This window comes from Indicator indicator, chromosome 15, assembly GCF_027791375.1.
Source record: "Indicator indicator isolate 239-I01 chromosome 15, UM_Iind_1.1, whole genome shotgun sequence".
Taxonomy (NCBI): Eukaryota; Metazoa; Chordata; class Aves; order Piciformes; family Indicatoridae; genus Indicator; species Indicator indicator.
In genome coordinates, this window is record NC_072024.1 from 16,605,808 (window position 1) to 16,625,324 (window position 19,517).

The 19,517-nt window shown below is 54.1% G+C and overlaps 1 protein-coding gene across 1 annotated transcript in view; it reads right to left on the bottom strand.

Annotated features, from left to right (window-relative positions):
- Positions 1-1,556: 1,556 nt before the first annotated feature.
- The window catches only part of DNAH1 (dynein axonemal heavy chain 1), a 115,366-nt gene continuing 97,405 nt past the window's right edge, over positions 1,557-19,517 (bottom strand). Inside the window, exons 57-81 of the mRNA XM_054387214.1 lie at positions 18,993-19,178; positions 14,082-14,273; positions 13,486-13,653; positions 12,655-12,846; positions 12,120-12,251; positions 11,750-11,875; positions 11,151-11,270; positions 10,200-10,349; positions 9,645-9,805; positions 9,294-9,519; positions 9,014-9,209; positions 8,235-8,386; positions 7,564-7,760; positions 7,033-7,177; positions 6,473-6,631; positions 5,930-6,061; positions 5,577-5,747; positions 5,258-5,437; positions 4,994-5,170; positions 4,066-4,236; positions 3,759-3,889; positions 3,233-3,377; positions 2,742-2,948; positions 2,104-2,338; positions 1,557-1,678 (exon numbers count right to left, since the gene is read on the bottom strand). Coding sequence (XP_054243189.1) covers positions 1,557-1,678; positions 2,104-2,338; positions 2,742-2,948; positions 3,233-3,377; positions 3,759-3,889; positions 4,066-4,236; positions 4,994-5,170; positions 5,258-5,437; positions 5,577-5,747; positions 5,930-6,061; positions 6,473-6,631; positions 7,033-7,177; positions 7,564-7,760; positions 8,235-8,386; positions 9,014-9,209; positions 9,294-9,519; positions 9,645-9,805; positions 10,200-10,349; positions 11,151-11,270; positions 11,750-11,875; positions 12,120-12,251; positions 12,655-12,846; positions 13,486-13,653; positions 14,082-14,273; positions 18,993-19,178 — 4,173 coding nt within the window. The remainder of the gene's footprint in view (positions 1,679-2,103; positions 2,339-2,741; positions 2,949-3,232; positions 3,378-3,758; positions 3,890-4,065; positions 4,237-4,993; positions 5,171-5,257; positions 5,438-5,576; positions 5,748-5,929; positions 6,062-6,472; positions 6,632-7,032; positions 7,178-7,563; positions 7,761-8,234; positions 8,387-9,013; positions 9,210-9,293; positions 9,520-9,644; positions 9,806-10,199; positions 10,350-11,150; positions 11,271-11,749; positions 11,876-12,119; positions 12,252-12,654; positions 12,847-13,485; positions 13,654-14,081; positions 14,274-18,992; positions 19,179-19,517) is intronic.

The window sequence follows — 19,517 nt, forward strand, 5'->3', positions numbered from 1 at the left end:
GTGACACGCCCTTGACCGAGGTGGAGTCTGGGAACAGAGACACTGGGCTTTCCTCTGAGCCCGAGCTGTGAAAGGCAGGAACTCAGCTTGAGAGGAGTCCCTGCAGCTGCAGCAGGAGGCAAGCTGGAGTGCTCAGCTGCTGCCGCAGCAGCACCCAGAGGCCCTGAGCCTGTGTCTTGGTGCATGGCTGAGGCCTACAGCAGGAAGGAAGAGCTGGCCTGGCTGGTGGTGGGTCCAGCACTGTGGTAACGCCGGCGCTGCTGATGCGAGGCTGTGCCAGCCACAGCTGGCTGTGGCTTGTGTCCTGCTGCGGCCAGGCTTCAGTGCTGCACTTCCCCAGGACATTCCTGTGTCTGTGTTTTCAATCCCTCTTCCTCTCTTCCCCCAACTTATTTTGGGTTCTGGCCCACACGAGTGAGATGGCTCCTGGACAGAGCCTATTCTGTGCCCACCCCCTTGCACTGTCCCATTCCCAGAGCTGGCCAGGTGCATCCTGCCTTGCCCTGCCCTCCCTGCTCTGGGGATGGCAGCACCTGCTGCCAGCACAGCCAGGCTCCCTGCTGGGCTGTGGCTGCTCTGTGGCCAGGTGAGGATGGGTAGGCTCATCCCTGGAGTTGGGCTTTGTGTCCCTCCATGGTATTGGGGGAGGGGGTGGTGAGTGGCTCTGCTGCCACAGCTGCTCTTCTAGGGACCAGCTCTGTGGCCCTGGCAGTGCCTGTGGGTCCCATGGTGCTGTTCCAAACCCAGTCCCCAGATAAACCTTGTGAATTATGAACAGACCAAGTTCATTAGGTGGCCTCGGTGCTGCTGGGCACGGCACCAGGCTGGATGTGGAGTCACGGTACCCTTGGTGAAGCCTTTCAGCAGGGGGAGAAGCAGCAAGAATTGCTGTAATGTCAAGGTGAGATGGTGGTGGCCAGAAGCGGTGGAGAGAGCCCAAGGCTGCTCGTACTGCCTTGGTGGCTGCTTGCCCAGAGCTCCCTGGTGTGGACAGCAGCAGAGTCTTCCTACTGCAGCACTGGGGCTGGGCCTGCCTCTTGCCTGCCAGCGTGTACGTGGTCTTCTCCTGCCTGTCCCCAGCACCTCTCAATGTCCAGAGGTAGCCTGAGGGGTTGCTGGGCTAAAGGCAGCTGCCACAGGAGAGGACTGAATTTTGCAGATGTGCAGATTTGTACAGATCTCAACTATGGAATGAACCTGATCTTTTGGTATTTGTTGAAGGAAAGAAAATCCTTCTGTCCCTTGCCGTGTCTCATATCAAGTGCTGTAAATAATGGATTGGGCTGGAGAAATAAAACTATCCTGTAACAGCCAGCCCAGGGAGGGCTGTGTGTGGGAAGAGGGGTGGGGGCGGTGCAGCTGCCCACTGCTGTGCCCACTGGCAGCTCTGTGGTGGTGCTAAAAATTCCAAATAATCGTGGGTATTGCAAAACCACCACGTGAATGTCAGGCTCGTGGAGTCAAGCTCAATTTATTGACAGCTCAGTGCAGGATGGTGGAGGCCCCAACTCAGGCCCTCAGCTGGGATGATTTCTTGGGTTGGGTGGGGTTTCTATCTAGAAGTCCAACGCACAGATCAAGGCTGTACCTCGTTTGATCCAGTGCTTCTGTGGCTTGTCTGTAGGGATCTCCACAGCAATCACATAGTTGGTGGAGTGGCCTGTTGTTGACAGTGTGCCTGTGGTGGGGGAAGCAAGAGCAAGAAGGTGGTACTACAGCCATGGCTGCTGCCCCCTGCCTGTCATATCCTGTCCCAGAGACCCCCTGCAAGATCCCCTGTCCCATGCGAGGTGACAAGCTTGTATATTTGTGGATGTGAGACCACATGCAAGATCCCCTGTCCCATGCCCATGCTAGGTGTCTATTTTTGAGTGTGAGCTCGAGGAGAGCCTGGCCAGAAGCGCTGCTGCAGAGCCAGAGTGCCTGGCTCCTCTGTCTCCATGGCCAGAGAAATCTTTTCATCCCTGGCTGGTCTCAGGTGGCAATGCCTCACTCCATGTCAGCATGTGGCAGGTGGAACTCCTGCTGCCCCTCCTGGGCTGCTCTTCCTAGCTGCTTCTACACTGCTCCTTGCTTCTGGAGATCTGTCTTTGGGGCACCTACCTGCACGAGTGAGAGTCTTATAGATGGGGCACAGGTAGGTGCCAGTGGCTGGAGGCTTGCGACTGGGGACAGGGATCAGCCAGATGACAGCCATCTCTGTGTAGAGCTCCCTGGGGCGGGACTCTTCAAGCTGGAATGCAGCAGGGTCCCAGCGGGCGCCTTCCAGAAACAAGCCATGGATGTAGCAGCCGTGGCTGGGAGGATCTGTGAGTTCCCTCACTGACTCCTTCATCACCTGCCCAGGAGAGAGGGCCCAGAGCCCTGGTAAAAGTGTGTCCCTGGAGGCTCAGCCCCAAGGAACCCCTTAGGCTGCTCTTAGTTAAGTCAGTGCTGCTGAAGCAGAGCCTGCCCCAGCTCTCAGATGGGCTGGGCTATGTCTTCTGGCATCTCACAGTGTGAGACCGTGGGGGCAGCCTGTGGAAGGGGAGGTCTGGAGAGGCAGCAAGACCTCTGCTAGCCTTGTGGAGGAGTCTGGCAGCATGGGTGAGTGTATCTGAGCACAAAGGGCAGCGTGGGTTTCATGGGCAGCTCTGCAGCAGCATCTCCACCTCTTGGGCAGGTCAGGGCTAGAACTGCTGCCACTGTGGCTGCCCAGCATTAGACCAGAAAAATCCAGAGCTCCTGGCTGAATTACTGACCTTGAAACTAAAGGAGATGATGTCGATAGAGATGGCAGACTTCCTGGCAAAGTTCTGCAGCGTTCCAGTGAGGAAGGCCTGGGGGAAGAAGAGCCCACTGATCCAGAACACGGAGGGGATCCCCTGGCTGATCCATGTGTGCAGGAACTCGATCCGCTGCACCAAGTCGTTCACCCAGGATGCCAAGGGCTTCAGTGATGGGTATGCCTGCAGGGCACCCGCAGAGGAAGGTGCTGAATGCAATCAGAGACCCCCTAAACCTTGTTCCCCAGTTGCTGGCAACTGCCCAGAGCCCAGGGATTCATCCAGCCATGGTCTGGGAAAAAAAATATGAGCTGTACTAGGCAGGAGACATCTCCATGCCAGGGAAGTAAAAGCCAGCCCCATGTGAGACAGCCCATGTGAGACACACCATCAGCTGTCATGGCTGATGACCCATTCCCCTAAACCAAGTGAGTTCCTGCAGCAGCTGGGCTGGCTGGAGCGCTTACCTTGGCATTCCACACCTCTGGCACTGTGTAGTTGTACAAGCTGCTGGTCATCAGCTCCAGTTGAGAAGACATCACAACCTGGCCTTTGAGAGCTTTCAGCAAATCCCTCAGTGTCTGAGCAATCACCTCCAGGAGCCTGTTGTACCTACAAAGTGCAGAGGGAGCAGAGTGATCAGTACAGGGATTCAGCACCCGTGTCTGCCCCCGAGAGGGTGTGGACCTCTGTATGAGTGAAGTGCCTCCATGTAACCTCTGCCCCATTGCTCTTTACTGGGGTCTCACACCTGTCCCCCAGCCCTGAATTGCTAATGGTGGCAGATGGAGATACTGATCAGTCCCCACAAGACAGGGATTAGCTGAAGGTCCTTGTTGGGACAACAGTTGTTTGTGTGGCTGCCACCCTTACTGCCATGCTCAATGATGAGGTTCCTCAAGGATGGGTGGGTGCAGGGGTCTGCATATCTCCACTGTTCCCCAAGGGACCAGCCTGTTGCTGGCCCAGGATATGATGCCACAGGGGTTTTACCTGATCACCTCCTGTACCAGCACTGTGTTCATGGATTCTTCATAGAGCAGTGGGTATTTCTGGATCACCTCCTCCAAGTCCATGGGAGCAGGTAGCTTTGCCAGGATGTCATTGCAGGTCTCTTCCACGAGCTGGAAGGAAGACAGCAAGTGTGGGTGAGCATCTTCCAGGCCACAGCTGCCAAGAAAGGGCTAATGGCTGGGTGACAGTGCTGTTGCTGGCACCCAGCAGGCAGGGTGGCACTTTCTGAGAGCTGGTGTTTGTGCTTGCTGCCTTTACTGGACACTGATGGGACTGGGGCACCCACCTCTTCCTTGCTGCGGCTTCCCACCGTGAAGGCCTTGGGTTGCAGCTTCATAAGGGTGCCCAGCAGTGCAAATGTCTCCTTCTGATCGCAGGTGATGTTGGCATTGTCATGTAAACCAAAGAGTTCAGGGCTATCATTGAGTGGCAGGCTCCTGATGTACTGGAGGTAGCCCTGGAGAGGAATCCACAAAGGCAGTGAGGCCAAGCCATGGTGCCCCTTCCGGCTGTACAAGCCTGGTCTGAAACATCTTTCTAAGCCAGAGTTGCTGGATAAGCTAAACCCAGTGGATTTAAACCCAGGTAACAGACCCATTTGGGAGATGATATTCCTTGATGTTTGAGATTAATTTATCTGACTTTTACACAGTTCTTTGTCCCCTCTCACAGCAAAGAAACAACTCACAGCTCTGACTTGGGGTGGGTTCACATGTGCCCTGGGCAATGTGCCCAGGAACCAGGCAGCTGGGGAGGCTGACAGTGTGGCAGCCCCCCTGAGCCAGGGCTGGTGACTGAGTGGAGGCCATGGCCATGGGTTGTGGTCTGGCTGGTGAGTTAAACTGTTTGCAGAGGCAACCCCATGTTATGAGACGGGGCAGCCTGGCAGTGAACTTCCTGCTGTCTCCTGCAGAGATCCTCAGGTACATGATATCCTTAGGTACATGATATCAAAAACATTCAGAGTACAAAAGCTTTTAGCTGGGCCACTCTGGTGAGAGCTGCTACCATCTCCTGTGCACAGGGACAAGGTTTCTTTCTGTTGCTTGAAAGAGATGCAGCTTCCCGAAGGCAGCTGAAGACCCCCATGTTCTTACAAGCTTACTGCCCCCAGGGGACTGGGAATGCAGTGGGCTTTGGGAAGAGCAGCTCCTCTTTGCACTGTGATGATCCCCCTGGATCTAAGGGCTGTGATTTGTCCCTTGAGTACTTACCTCGAGGTCAGAGGAGGTACTGATCTGCTTGTAGGTCCCTGACTCGGAATAGGCAAAGTTGGGACTCAGAACCTCCGGCCTGTAGAAGTCCTCCAGGATGCTCATGATGCAGCGCCTGTCCCAGTCGTCAGTCACACGGCCGCCGTAGTTGATCTCCCCAGCTGTGTATTTCAGAACCTGTAAGAGATGCCACCATGGCTTTCCAACCTGCTTGTGCATCGTGAGCCTGTTCCCTCCACAGGAGGGGCCAGCCCTCGCCCTTACCTTGTAAGGGATCTCTGTGTATTCACTCAAGAACATCTGCAGCTGACTGATGCAGATGCGGAGGTCCCCATCTGTGAACTCATAGGGGATGTTGAACCCCAGAGGCCCAAACTTTTTCCTCTCCAGCATGGCCCCATGAAAGAAGCAAAGTGACAGCAACAAAGATTTAAACTCTGTGACCTGTGGGCAGAGCAGTAGGGAGAAGTATCCTTAGATGGGGTCAGAGCATGAGAGCTCTGGCAGAGAGGAAGATCTGTCCCTGGAGAGGGAGATCTATCCCACACAGCACACACTGGAGCAGGCAGGGGCTGGGTCTTACCTTGGGACAAGAATTCAAGAAGCTGTCACTGAAATTAATGTAGGATTTGAGCAGGTTGGCCTTGACCCCACGGGGAGGCTCAATGGTCATCTTGGAGCCATTCTGGAGAATGGACACAGGGAAGTGGTTGCTTGGTAGGCTGGTAAGCCAGAGGCGAAAGTCCCGATGCACCTGGGGAAAGGCAGGAAGTGCTCAGAGGGTGCAGAGCAGCTACTGCAGCTGCTCCTGTGCTGACCCTCTGGTTTTAAGGGGAATCTGTGGATGGGATTGAACTAGTTCTGGCCTCCTGCCAGGGCTCCAGCCTCCTGCCTGCTATCCTCAGAGTGGGGAGGCTGCTCAGTAAAACTGCTCACCTTGGTGGGGTCAATGCCCTCAACAAGTCTCTCCAGTGAAGGCATCCAGCTAGGGGCCAGGTGGCAGTTCTGGAAGAAGACCCATTTGCCCTGCTCCATGGCATGGTGCAGCATGGCTTCAGCACAGGGGCCCTGAAGAGGCAGAGGACAATCACTCAGAGACCTGACACAGCACTGGTTGTGGCCTGCTAAGCTGGATAGGAAGACAGCTGCTGGGTGGAAAGACTGCTTTCCAGAGCTCCAACCTGGCTTTGTCACCATAGCTCAGCTGGATCTTTGCTGTCTGATGGCAGAGAAACTGCCCTTTTTCATATTTGCAGGCCTGTGTGGGAGGGTGGAGGGGAAGGAAGAACTGGGGATGAATTCTGGAAGTTTGAGAGCACTATAGGGGGAACTGCTGCAACCTCCTGGCAGAATGTTGGTGACTAAGGATCCTGCAGCAGGAGGTGTTTTCATTCTGATGCAAGGGTGTTTGACTACTTTGATCTAGGTGAGATCACTGGAAGTGTCACCAGCACAGTGCTGCCCCAGGTAGGCATTTACCTGGCCTTGGCCCAGAGAGATGGCAGAAAGCTTCTGGGAGAACTTCATTTCTTCAGCAAACTTGTAGAGGTCAGCAGCAGGGTCAGTTCCTGGGGAGAGCACAAACACCAGGGGCGTGGTGGCTGTGGACTCCCTGAAGACGACTGAAAGATCAGTGGTCTGCAACACAGAAAAGTTGGTCAGAGTGGAGGGGCCATCATGTGCAGAGCCTGCCTGACCTCCAGCTCCTCCCCAAGGCACCAGCATGCCATTAAGTGCCGAGGCCAGAGGCACGTTGGACATGGGCCTAGCACAGCTCTCCTCTGGCAGCATTAGGATGGGGGCAGTAACCACTTTCCCATTTGTCATTCAAACTCTTCCCTTGTATGCCTGCCCCCTCCCAGTGTGGTGCATGCAACTGGTGGACACTAAGGATATCCCTCACCTAAGACATGAATGTTTCCCCAGCAGTGGACAGGCACCCTTGCTGCAGCCAGGAAATGCTGACAGCCCATTTACAGCAAGCTGGAGGCCTGCTGCTCCACTCCCAAGCCAAGCAGTGCCTCCTCTTGGCTGGTCACCTGTGGCTCAATGAAGCGTGGGTGCAGGTTCAGTGTCACAAAGTCCTGCATGGCATTCATGATCTTATCTCCCCGCAGGCACCGCAGAACCAGCAGCTTCTGGAAGGTATCGAGCTCAGTCTCCCACTTCCCAGGCAGGGGCTTTCTGAAAAGTGATTAAGTGTATTTTGAGGGGATGTGCCAGGTCCTGTGGCTTCCCAAAAAGCACTCAAGTTGCCTGTAGGCAGCCATTGAAGTTTCAGAAGGGACAAAGACCTTCCAGTCACTTGGCTGAGGTTGTTGTCTGTAGCTTTGAAACCACTAGCAGGCAAGCCAGAGCTGCTTCCACTGGGGAAGCACCAAATGCTAAGTCATCCTGTGGCTCTGCCTTGGGCAAGCAACACACACAAGGGCCGCCCTTAAGGAGACCTAGGCAGTGCCTTGTCCTCAACTTCCTGTGGCACTGTACTGGGAGAAGAGCCAGCACAGTGACTGTATTGGCTCCTCTTGCTCTCCAAGGGACACCAAGCTGACAATGAAGGGGATACTTACCTGTGAGGCTTCGGGCTGTCAAAAATGTCCTTGAAGGCTACAAGGTTGGCTGCAAAATCGTCATCAAAACCAGAGAAGTTCTTCAGGCTACTCAAGGCCAGGATGTCTCCCCATGCTCTCTCGTACAGCCAGGCTGGAGCTGGGTTCTCCCTCATCTCCTTTATGGTCCCTCCTGATAGCAGGTACCGCCACTCGTCCTGGGAACATGAGAGGACATGGTCAGGGGTTACAGCCTACTTGCCTGGGCCTCAGCCATGTGGGTTTGTACTATATCCAACTAAAACCCTGTAGTAATTCTCTGGCTGCCTCTTCTGCTAGGGGTGTGTGTGTAGGCCTAAAAGGACTAGAGAGTCAGGTGACATTGACATCACTGTTCAGCTGCCACTAGTTTCTCTCTGTCTTCTTATCCCTGCCTCCCTCCCAATTTGCTAACCTCTGCAGCAGCCTGGCTGAAGCTGCAGGTCATTCAGCTGGGCAGCTCTGCGTGTAGACACAGGGAAAAGTTTGAGATCTGAGTGAAGAGAGAGGCCTTTGCCTATTCCTGCCAAGCCTGCCCTCAGTCCTGCAGAGCAAGGCTCCTTTTCTATCCTAGCCCACTGTAGGGAGCTGAACAGGCTGGGCTTGAGTTGCCCTGCTGGAATCCTGTCAAGGGGCCAAGGTGACCTGCTCACCATGTCGATCAGCCCATCATTCATCATAATGCGGATGCAGACCAGGAAAGCAAACATGAGCTTGTGCTTCTCAAAGAGGCTACGGCACACGTTACTGTACAGACTGAAGGTGATGTAGTTGTTGATGTTTGTGATCCGGTCCTTCAGGATGTCTGGAAGAAAAGGCAAAAACAAGACAAGGGTGGTGGGTGCCATGGGTGGCATGCAAGGTGCTGTCCATGTCACAGGTGATTACTGGTCACAGGGGCACACCCACACCCTGCTGCTCTCAAACACAGACTTGATATAGGAACCCTGTGCAATCAGAAGGCTGTGGACTCAGTCTGCAGAAGTAAACCCAGCCCCAGCACTGTGAGGGAGTCCACACAGCACCACGGCAGCCTACACAGGCCCAGACACTGCCATCCTGCCTGACATGCGCTGCTGGGCAGGGAGTATTCCCCTGGCTTGGCAGCAGCAGGCAGGACTCATGCATGGAGGTGACTTTGTGACAAGCAGAGCCCCACCACTGCCAGGATGGAGTGTACCCTGCCTGCGCCATGCCACTAGCATCCCTCCTGCCTGGTCACACAGGGAGGTAGAAAAGAGGTGGGGAAGAGAATGGAGGGCAGGATGCACCCACATCTTCCCTCATGGACACAACAAGAGGCAGCTCTGCTCATGCAAAGAGCCAAGGCCAGTGGCCATGTTTGCCTTGGCTCTGCAGGTGTCCTGGCTTCTGCTGCCACTAAGCCAGGAATGTAGGGTGAGGAAGGGTGGAGGCTGATCTGGGCAGGTACCTGCTCTCTCAGACTTGCTGATACCCATTAGGAAGATGTTGAGGAACCATTCAAGTGAGTACTGGTACATGGGGTCCACATTGGACAGGTCTGAGACACAGAAGTAGAGGATCTGTGAGCGGACAGCCACGGGCACATACTGCAGGCGGATGGTGTTCATGTCCTCCTCGGTCTGCTCTGCCACCATCACCTTGGCCTGAAAGACAGAAGAGATGTCATGGCTAGTGCAGTGCTGGCAGGGTATGTACAATTGCAACGCAAGAGCACCTCCACCTCTGACCTGGATCTCTCCTGCCTTGATCTTGGATGCCCCCAGCACTTTGATGAGCTCCAGATCATCTACCGGATTTCCTTCGGAAGTGCTCAGCCGATACAGGATCTGATCTTCTATCTCCTTCAGCTCCTGACGCATCTCAGCATTGCTAACAATTAGCTGGTTTCTAGCTTCTTCCAAGTCAGGCCGCTCTGCAGCCACCACTTCTCCCAGCAGTTGGTCTTCCAAGCCACTACAACAAAAGCCTTGGAGGTGAGAGGCAAGGGCAATAGGCCCAAGGGTGTGGGAACTGTGAGGAATGAGGTGTTCAGTTGCATAGGCAGCTGAACATGGGCAGTTAATAGGGTAAGCAGGTACCTGGGTGAGAGGGTGAAGTTAATGATGGTGAGCTTTGCAGAGATCTCAGGGCTGTAGTGAGGGTTGGGTAGGCAGGTGGTGATGTACATCTTGAAACTCTCCTGATAGGGGATCACTGTATCCCCCAGCTTCAGCACAGTGTTGCCTTGCTGTTTGTAGGTCTGTACCAGAGGACAAATACAGGAATGCTAGGACAGCCATGTCTTGTGAGGGAAGGCATCCAGCTGTGTCCTGCCCTCTGCACTGAGGAGAGAGGCTGAAAGCTCTCTAGACAGAGAAGCTCAAAGCCACCCAGCAGACCTGAAGGCCTGAACCTGAATAGAGCAGCTGCCTCCCAGGCAGAGATGCCTGCTGGCAGAAGACCAGTGTGCAGAAGGCTGTCAGTATGTTCAAGCCCTGGCTGAGACATGTGAGCAAAGAACAGGCAGCATCCATGTGAGTGCTGCCTTCCCAGAGAGACCTACAAGCCCACCACATCCCACTGCACCCTGGCCAGGTGATCCCTTAGAGCCCAGCCAATGCCCACTGCCCCCCCTTTGCAAGCTGAGGCAGGACCTGTTTCAGCAGGACCGGCTCAAGGGCTGGATCGAGCTCCTCGCCCACGTTCTCCAGCAGGAAGGGCTTCCCAAAGGTGATGGCGTTCTCCAGGCTGCAGAGGAAGTCCCGGTCACCCAGTTTGGCCACCTCCAGGTTGTTCTGCTTTTCCTGAAAGGCAGCAGGGTGGGGCAAGATCCCTGTGGTATCCTGCCCACCTTTGGATCCAGCTCTGGTGCATGGAACACCTCTTGACCTAGCTCCCTAGAGCAGCAGAAATACCTTTTCTTGCTCATCTCGTTTTTGGCTATTTTGGCAAGTTGAGTCCATGTCACCAAGCACTAGAGACAACTCAGTAAGGCAGCAGGAAAGGGAAGAATGGGGAGAACCTCCTTCAATGAGCCATACCTCTGTGGAACCCCACACTGGTAACTAGCTCATTTGCCTGCAAAAGGAGAGCAGGTGGGTGGGAAAAGCCCTTAGGGGGCAAACCAGGAGCAGCTGCCTGACCCTTCAAAAGGGCAGTGGGTGCCTCTCTGGAGGAAGAGAAGAGGTGGTGCTTTGTGCTACTAGCACTCTGGCAGCAAGGACTGTGCTCATTGGCCAGGTAATACTACCCTTATCACTTCAGCCCCGCAGACCCTAAAGGTTTCCACAGCAGATGTTAGTGCTGTTCTGTGTGGTGAAGGATGTAAGGTCTCAAGGATGCCAGCAGAGAGCCAGAGCAGGAGATTGATGCCTCAGTTGCTTACGGCAGGGCCCTTTCTGCTCTCTGCTGATTTCCCCAAGAAGGAAGATCCACCTGGGATGAATATGGATGTGGAGCCTGTCTGGTGCCAGGGAGGCTGAGCTGGGACAGCATGAGGTCTTGCAGCTCTGGAGCCCAAATCCGAATGCTGTTCTGTTCAGCTCCTAATAGGAAGCTGCTTGCCTTACCCTGGCAGACCTGGCTTTCCTCCCTACAGCTCTTACCAGATTCTTGATCCACTTGTTTGCTTGCCCTTGGGGGTCTATGTAGTGAGTCCAGCGCTGGGAGAACTGTGCTATTACTCCATTCTCCACAGACAGGGTGTCATTGCGTAAGCCAGCAACCTGATGGGGTAGGAAGAGCTGTTGGGAACACCTGGTAGCACAACACAGTGAACCAGAGAGAAGCGCTTGCTGCTGTAGTCTGTGTGGTGGAGAGGGTACCTCTGACAGCTGCAGCTCTGCCTGAAGCAGCTGAGTCATGGGACAGAGCTGTGCAGATCAGGGTTAGGCCTGGGCAGGCCACAGGCAGGGCTTTGCTCTAGGCCTGTGATTTTCAAAGGGAAAGCCTGATGGGTTAAGGCTGCTGCCCTGCTTGATGCTGCCAGGTCCTCTCCCACTCATTGCACAAGGAGTGTGGGCAGCAATTCCAGCTCTGCACTGTGGAGGCACTGGGTTATTACTGAGCTGTCTAGTTTGGGACCTGCCCTTTGGTACAGGGGATTCTAGTGAGAGCTGAGCTATGTTTCAGCCCTTGTCTGAAGCACCTTCAGCCCTTGCCTGAGGCACCTTCAGCCTCAAGTGTGTGTTTCTCTGCAACTTGCCTGCCAGGAGCGGATTTCCATGGGGTCTCCAAGGATGCTGATCAGGTTTGCCTCCTTGCTGTGAGGAATGCTGTTTTCTGACAGCTGCCCCAGCCACTCCTTGCACAGTGCCACACGGTAGGGTCCCTGCCACAAGAAGCATTATCATAACCTTTCTTTTAGTTACAGCTGCTCTGCTGTGAGCATCTAAACCCCTCCTGCTTCCATTCAGATGGGACCCTGTGCAGTCTCTGGCACAGCAGGAGATCCAGGAGGGATCTTGCACCCTTTTCCCTATTCCATTCTTCTAGCACATCTGGCCAGCACCAGCAAGAGGCCAGGAGAGCAGCGCAGCTAACAGAGAGACCCACAGTGAGCACTTCACACTTACTGTAAAGGGGCCCAGGTAGGCTACAAAGCCAGCTGCAAGCAGCACGTCCCCAGTGATGTTGCTGATCTTGTGATCCAGGTTCTGGACAGCATCCTTCCAGCGCACCTTCTCGTCAGCCAGGCTGTTTATGAGCTGTGGGGGAAGTTCCACATAGAAGAGCTGCTGTGTGATCTAACCTTGTGTCCTGCACCTGCTGCTCTCTGGGTAGTCCTGCAGGTGACTTTGAACAGAGGTTGCAGGGTGGCCCCTGCCATATCTTGAATTCTGTCCCCAGCTTTCAGCACCTACTCCTGGGATTACTGGGCTGCTCTCAGCTGCCCTGGAGCCTGTTGCTGGCTGATCGAGCAGTGCACAAGACAGCACCTTTTCAGTCCAGTGCCTTGCTAGCTTAGTCCTGTGGTGCTGCTGAGATCTGGCCAGCCAGCTTCAACCAAGGATTGTTGTGAGCTGCAGACAGAGGCTTTCACCACTGTGCTCCAAGACCTGAACTTGGGTTGTCTTGGGTAACCAGGCAGAACCCAGCTCTGTCCCTTACCGTATCAGCACGAACCAGCCTCTGCTGACACTGCTCACACTTCATCTCCAGCTCCTCCTTCTTGGCTATGCAGGTGTTGTACTTGTCTTGCAGTAAGGCAATGCCATCTTCAACCTCCCTCAGGCGTCCTTTAGCTTCCTCAAGGACTTGCTGAGTGGCACGCAGGTCCTCCTCTGCCTCCTGCAATGCTTGCTGAGGAGATACACCAGTGAGTAACCAGTGAGTATGCTGGTCATGTGGCCAGGCTCTTCCCCAGAAAGCTGAAGACCTTTGAGCAAGAGTTGGTTTTTCATAAAATTGTCAGTGGATACTGAGATCCTTCCCTGCAAGCAAAGGTTGACCTGCCTAACTCCAGGATGTTCTGCAAGCCCAGGAATAAAAGCCAAAAATTAAAAAAAAAAAAAAGTGAGGAGGACATTTCTGCATAGCTTCAAAGAGCCTGTGCCACCTTACACAAGCTCAGGATGTGTCCCACTGGTAAGCAGAGTGGAAGGGTCCTTTTCTTGCTCAAAAATAATAAATAACTAGGTTTCAAAAGAAATAAGGCTGAAACACTAGTGAGAGGTGGAATGCTTCTTTGAGTACAGTTTCTGCTGAGCCAAGAGCTCAGCACTGAAAACAAGGTATCACATCTGTTCCAGAGTATTCCAGGCTGATTTATTCTAGTTTAGTATGTTACTAGGTTTTGATGTGTGCCTGTGCTAAGGCTTAGTCTGAACATTATGTCCTGACCTGCAGAACATGATGGCTCTTAGCATCTTCTGCAGGAGGATGCTGCTAGTGCTGTGGTTCCTAACACCAAGAGCAACTGGGTTACACCCTGCTGCTTACCTGCTTGGGCTTCACAGCCTTGGCCACAAAGTGGTACTTGTGCATGGCACGCACCCACTGGCAGATGGAGGTGCAAGCTTTGGAGACCTTGGCGATAGCAGCTGGCTTAAAGTCCTCGCTGTCAATGTAGGGCTGGATGGCCCTGATCACACTGTCTGCAATATTGTCCTATAAGGAATGGTGGGAGAGAAGGGAGACTGGTGATGAGGCTGCTAGAGATCTGACTGAGGAAGGTCTTAATGGGTTTCCCCCTGCAGCCTGCTCCAGGACCTAGCAGTGTGGTTAAGGCATTGCACTGGAGCAAGAGGAATCGAACTACTGTGTTGAGGCCTGGGAGGCTTGGCTGTGGGATTGGATAAACCATTTCCCATACCATGTGGAGGGCCACATAGAAAGAGCAGAGGGACCTGTGCACCTGGATTCCATTGCCCAAGGCAGGGATGTTCAGCCAGCTGACAAAACTTCCAGGCCAAATCCTCATCCTCTGGTGCTCTAGGGTGTTGCCCATGAGGAGCTTTAAGCTTGATTGCTGTGTGAAGGACCTCTCTGAGGCAGCACCTGATCCTTGGTCATAGCCTCCCTCTGCCACCATTTACCTTATCATACTTAAACAGGCTGTCCAGGAACTTCCCTGGGTCCTGGAGAAGAGCCCTGCCTGGCTCCCAGTAGTCATCCACCTTGGAGCCAAGTTTTACACCAGGCACCTTTTTGGGCTTGATTTCTTTCATGATGCAGACAGCTTCAATCACCATCTTCACACCAACAGGTGGCCGCTGCATTGCTCGTACCTTCAAAACCAAACGGAGACAAGTGGGTTGGCCTGGTTCTCGAGGAGACTGGTGCTCATCCCTCAGCTGGCCCCAGGGAAACTGGGACCAGAGGCAGGACGTGTAGGGGATGCAATGCACAAGCAGGAAGAACAAAAGTATTTACAGGGAAAGCTGCTTATCAGAAAGGGCATGAACCAAACTATAGGTAGGCTGACAAAGCCTGTCCTGATGCTCTGGTAGATGTATCTTACATGCTGGTCTGTATGGCCCTGGGGAGGAAGCTGTATGGAAGCTGGGCATGGGCAGGCTTTCTCCCTTCCTCTATGGGCTCTCATTTGTCTTGTATGCCATCCCATAAACTGGTCTTCAGCACTTGTGGAGGGACTGCTGGAGTCTCTTCTCAAGCAGGCTGCTAACAGTGCTGCTGTTGCACCTTTGAGATGGCTGTGGGTGCTGGGGTTCTCAAGAATGACTCCTGCTTTTTCCCCTTACAGTGCTGGCCATCCTTGCCATGCTCAGCCAGAGACACTCTCAAGTCTTTCCACTGGCCACAGTCAGCAGAGCGGGAGCGTTTCTGGTGACGCTGAGGCTGTTCTACCCCCATGCAGATGCACTCTGTGAGAAGGACTTTGAGTGGCTCTTTGACTGCCCTCAGACAAAGCAGTTCCTTGAGTGGTTCTGCAGCACGGTGGGCGAGGAGAACGTGCTGACCCCAGCTGAGGTGGAGGCCTACGATGCCCTGCTGGCTGCAGGCAAGCCCATCTTGGAAGGGGATGCCCTCGAGCAGGCATTGCAGACAGTTTACCAGCTGCCAGGCATGACACCCCATGAGGGTCCCTCTCTGGAAGCCCTGCAGCAGGAGCTTCAGGAGGTTCAGGAGCATCGTGACCGTCAGCTCTGTCGGCACAGGAGGCTGCAGGCTTGGACAACCAAACTGCAGAAGCAGCTGAGGTGTTTGGAGGAGGAGGAGAAAACAGTAACACAGGACTTGAAGAAGGCTTGGATGGACCTGAAAGTGGAGATCTTCCAAACGAGAGCCGTCCTGGGCCAGATCAGCAAGGATGCAAAGCAGCTGGCAGAGTGGTACAGGGACATGAGGAAAGGCCATCCACCAGCACTTCTGTGTGAGATGGATCTTGGCCCTTACATGGAGCTAGAACAACAGGCAACCAAGGTATTTGAGAGCTTTGTCCAGCAGGCCCTACCAGGGAGTGTCCAGGCTCCAAATACTGGGGACGCAAGTGCACAGGGAGGGAGCATCCTGAAGGAAAGGCTGAAGGCTGGGATACAGATGGACTCAGACTGGGAAATACCAGAAAGAAGAGCTCTCTTTCAAGAGTGTGCAAAGATACCATGCAAGGAGACACCAACAAGTCAGAAAATACTGGTCCAAGGCTCAAGGACAGAGCTGCTATTGGAGAGGACGAATGAGAGTGTGATGTTGAGCATGGGGGATGAGGAAGAGAGAGATGGCAGCCAGGAAGTCAGAGACACAATGTGGACAACGATGCCAAAAAGCCTTGGGACTGATGGAGATGAGAAACTGGAGGACCAAGACAGCTGCTGGAAGGAGCTGATCCGAATGGAAACAGCACATATCTGTGCTCAGAGGGAGGTTATAGTCATGTCAGCAAAAGTGGAAGGCCACCGTGCTGCATGGGAGTGGACCCAGAGGACTCTGGAAGCTCTTCAGGAGAACCAGGTAGGGCCAGTGCTCCCTTTCCTTCACTGTCCTTTGTGGCAGGGTCTGTCAGTTGGATACTGGAGCACAGCCTGACTTGCACGGAGCAGGTGGCACAGCCAGGCAGTGCTAGTGGAGCATCCTGACACCAGCCTGTCTTGTCTTCCCCCTGCACAGCAAGCAGCTGAGGCAGAGCTGCGGGGTCAGGCTGCCATGCTCCAGAAGCAGCTTCAGGCCCTGCGCTGTGACATTGCACACATCCTGACCCACCAGCTGCCACCCCTGCTGAAGGCAGAGGCCCGTGCCTCTGCCCTGCCAGTTCTGCAGAGGCAGCTCAGCCGGGAAGATGCCCACCTGCAGCACCTTGCCAGAAAGCAGGAGGCAGCAGCTGCATGGCTGCTGAGCCAGCACAGCCGCCTGGATCTGCTGAAGCTGCAGCTCAAAGGGGAGAGAAAGGAACTGGACCAGAAGGCTGCTCAGCTGGAAGAGATGGAGAATGCCATGAAGGAAGCCCAGACCATGCTACAGGAGGTGCAGAACTACTACAAAGATGCCTGTTTCTCCCAGAAGGATGGTCCATGCACATGGATAGACCCCAAAGACCACTCCGCTGTAAGGTAAGGGCCTCTGTGTGTGCATGAAAACCAAATTAGATGTGGAGCAGGTGGCATGGGAAGGGGAGAGGTATGTCGCAGACTCAAGCTACCTGGCAGGCTAGCAGTGCTCTTCTGCCAGTGCAGTCACCCTGACTCCATGGTGGTGTGAAATTCTCCAGAAGGTGGCATCTGCTTCTTACTGGCTGGCATGGGCTGATGCAGCAAAGCAAGGGCTTGGAGAAGGAAATGAACATGGAGAACAAAGGCTTTCCTAGGATGTAAAACTGGAAAATGTAGAGGAAGGTCTTCAGTCATGGAGGGCAGCTGAGCCAGAAGGAAGCACAAGCTGCTTGGGAGCAACAGCTTTTTCTGGTTGGGTGTTCTGCACTGACACAAGGTTCTTGGTCCTTCCTGCACAGGTCTGGAGTAGCTGGTGCTGGTGTCTGCCAGCAAGCAGTCTCCAGTGGCTCCTGAGCCAGCCTGTTCTTTATGATGCTCTTCTCAGACCTCAAGGAATTAGGCTGCTTACCAGGAGTGGCTGTCCTCTTGCCACTGCCCCACAGCTGCTTGCATCCCAGCCCCACAGCACACAATCTGTCCTGAGCCCTGTTCTTCCTCAGCACTGGCACACTGCTCACACTGTCTGCCTGTGCCCTCTCACAGGCTCTGGGACATTCTGGTGGGGCAAGAGCAGGAGAAGCAGCAGTTCCGCAGCTACAAGGCCTTAGCAGCCCAGTGCTCCAAGCTGGTTGAGGACAAGAGGGTACTGGAAGCACAGCTGGCAGCTCCTATACTCCAGCTCCCTGCCCTGGAGTCTTCCACACGGATGCTTTACCAGCTGCTGTACAACAGCTCCAACCAGCTGCAGCTCTCCTCCCTGGTAAGCAAGCCCTCCTGCTGCACCAGGCCTGGCTGGGTGGCACAGGGCTGTGAGTCAGAGCCCTTGGTGCAGGGGGGAGAATTACTGCCTGATCCCTGCCCTATCCCAAAAGCTATCCAGTGAGGTGGTGGCTGGCTGAGGGACAAAGGAGACTCTTGCTGTTTCACATGTGCTGTTAAAGGGAGAGATTGGGGTACCTTAGCCAAGGTGGCCCATTAAGGTAAATCTGTTCTTTGGATTGGCCATATTTGGAGGCCTGGATCAGGTTGGTAGTGTTTCTGGTGGGCTGAGATGTTTCCTAGGTTGGAGGCAACTCCCCTCTTTCTGCATGTTCATGTATATTTGGGCTTTGCCTCTCAGGAGATCACCAACCTGATAGAACAACTGACCACTGTGCAGGACAACCTCTACCAAAGGCTGGCAGACCTCCAGAATGACTTGAAGGTGAAGCGCAGGTCTCTGGAGATCCCTCTCTTGCAGGCAGAGAGGAACCTTTATGTGTATTTTTACTGCAATGAAGACTGGCTGAGAGAGGTGGTGGAGGAGCTGGAGAAGAAGGCATCAGCTGCCTCCAGGCAACCACTGATGAAGCTGCCCCGTGCAAAGAAGTAGGTCAAAAGGACACTTGATCCCTGCTGTAGAACTGGTGTTCCCTTTGGTTGGACTGGGAAAGAACTCTGGTGGCCCAGGCTCCAGTGATAGGTTAGTTGGGTCATGGCCTACCCAGCTGGGCTTCAAAGAAGCAGAGCACTTACTCCTTAAACAGAGAGCTTCTCCAAGGGGGTGGGTTTGAGGACATTGATGCATTTTGGGAGCTGGCATTGAAAGCCCTGTATAGACAGGAGACTTCTCCTGCCAACTCTACAAGAGGATGGGTGGTAGGGGAAAGTGGACTTGCACTGTCTGTGCCTTTCCCCACCTTCTGGGGTAAGGAGTTTTGTATGTTTTGTGGGAAATACAGAGGTCTGTTGTTCACAATTGAAGAGTAATAAGCCTGCCTCTCCTTTCCATGGCTCTTGCACCCTGTGTGCTGACACCTTGTACCCACTGAGTTTGCTGTCTTGGCTCTAGGCTGTGACACTTGCCTCAGCATTGCTCTCCTTTCTCTGACTAGCCTAATTCAAGCCATCCTTGAAGCCAGCCCACCAGCCACTGCCTCTTCCTCTTCTCCATCTGTGATGGATCCTCTTTCAAAAGAGGCTGCTGGTTCAGGCCATGTGCTGCTAGATCTGTCCATGTGCTCTGCAGTCACTACTTGGGGTTGCACTGTGGCACTGTCTGCCACCTACCCCCATGGGCAGGCACTTGTGGGTGAGCCCTTTACATGCTCTCTGGCATGAATTAGAACCAAGATGTAGGAACACCCAGGAGCCAGTGGCTGCCTCTCTGCACTTTAAAACTTTTCTCTTCTGAAGGAGTGAAGCTGCATAGGCACCTGCCCAGCCTGTGAGCCCAGGGGGATGGATGGAGATGCTGGAAAAGGCTAGGGGTGCTGCAAGGTTGTAGTAGGGAAACTGCTGCCAAGTGAGAGGCTGTTCAGGACCAGACCCAGCCCTGCCACTTCCCCACAACCCAGTTACCTCTGTAATATCATTTTTGTTGAGTTTCCTCAAGCTAGCAAGAGCAGCATCCAGGGCTGGGAGAGCTTCAGCCAAGTCCTTCTGAGCATCATCTGCAATGGCTTGGGCTGCCTGAGCTTTCGCCTGGGCCTTCATCTCCTCAGCCTGCACATGACGTTTTGTCTCTTCAGCCATATCTGTGTCCACCTGCAACACCAGACACAGCCTTGGAAGCATGCTAGAGCCAGAGCACCCTTTTGGCATGGCTCAGCACTGCCAGGATCACAGCTCTCTTAGCAGGTCATGTATTTTTGTCCAGCAGAGACATGCTGGGGTCTAACTGCAGGAAAGGATTCCACACGGGATGCCACATACTAGCAGGAGGTTTTTATCACCCTGTAGAGATTATCCACAAGGTCCAGCTCTGGCTGTGACTGGAATGGGATTAGTCTGGCAGGAATTACCTGCTCTACCCATTTTTTTCTTACTGGCACAGGGGAAGGAGGCATGAAAATGTGTATGTGTAGGGAGATAGAGGACTAAGAG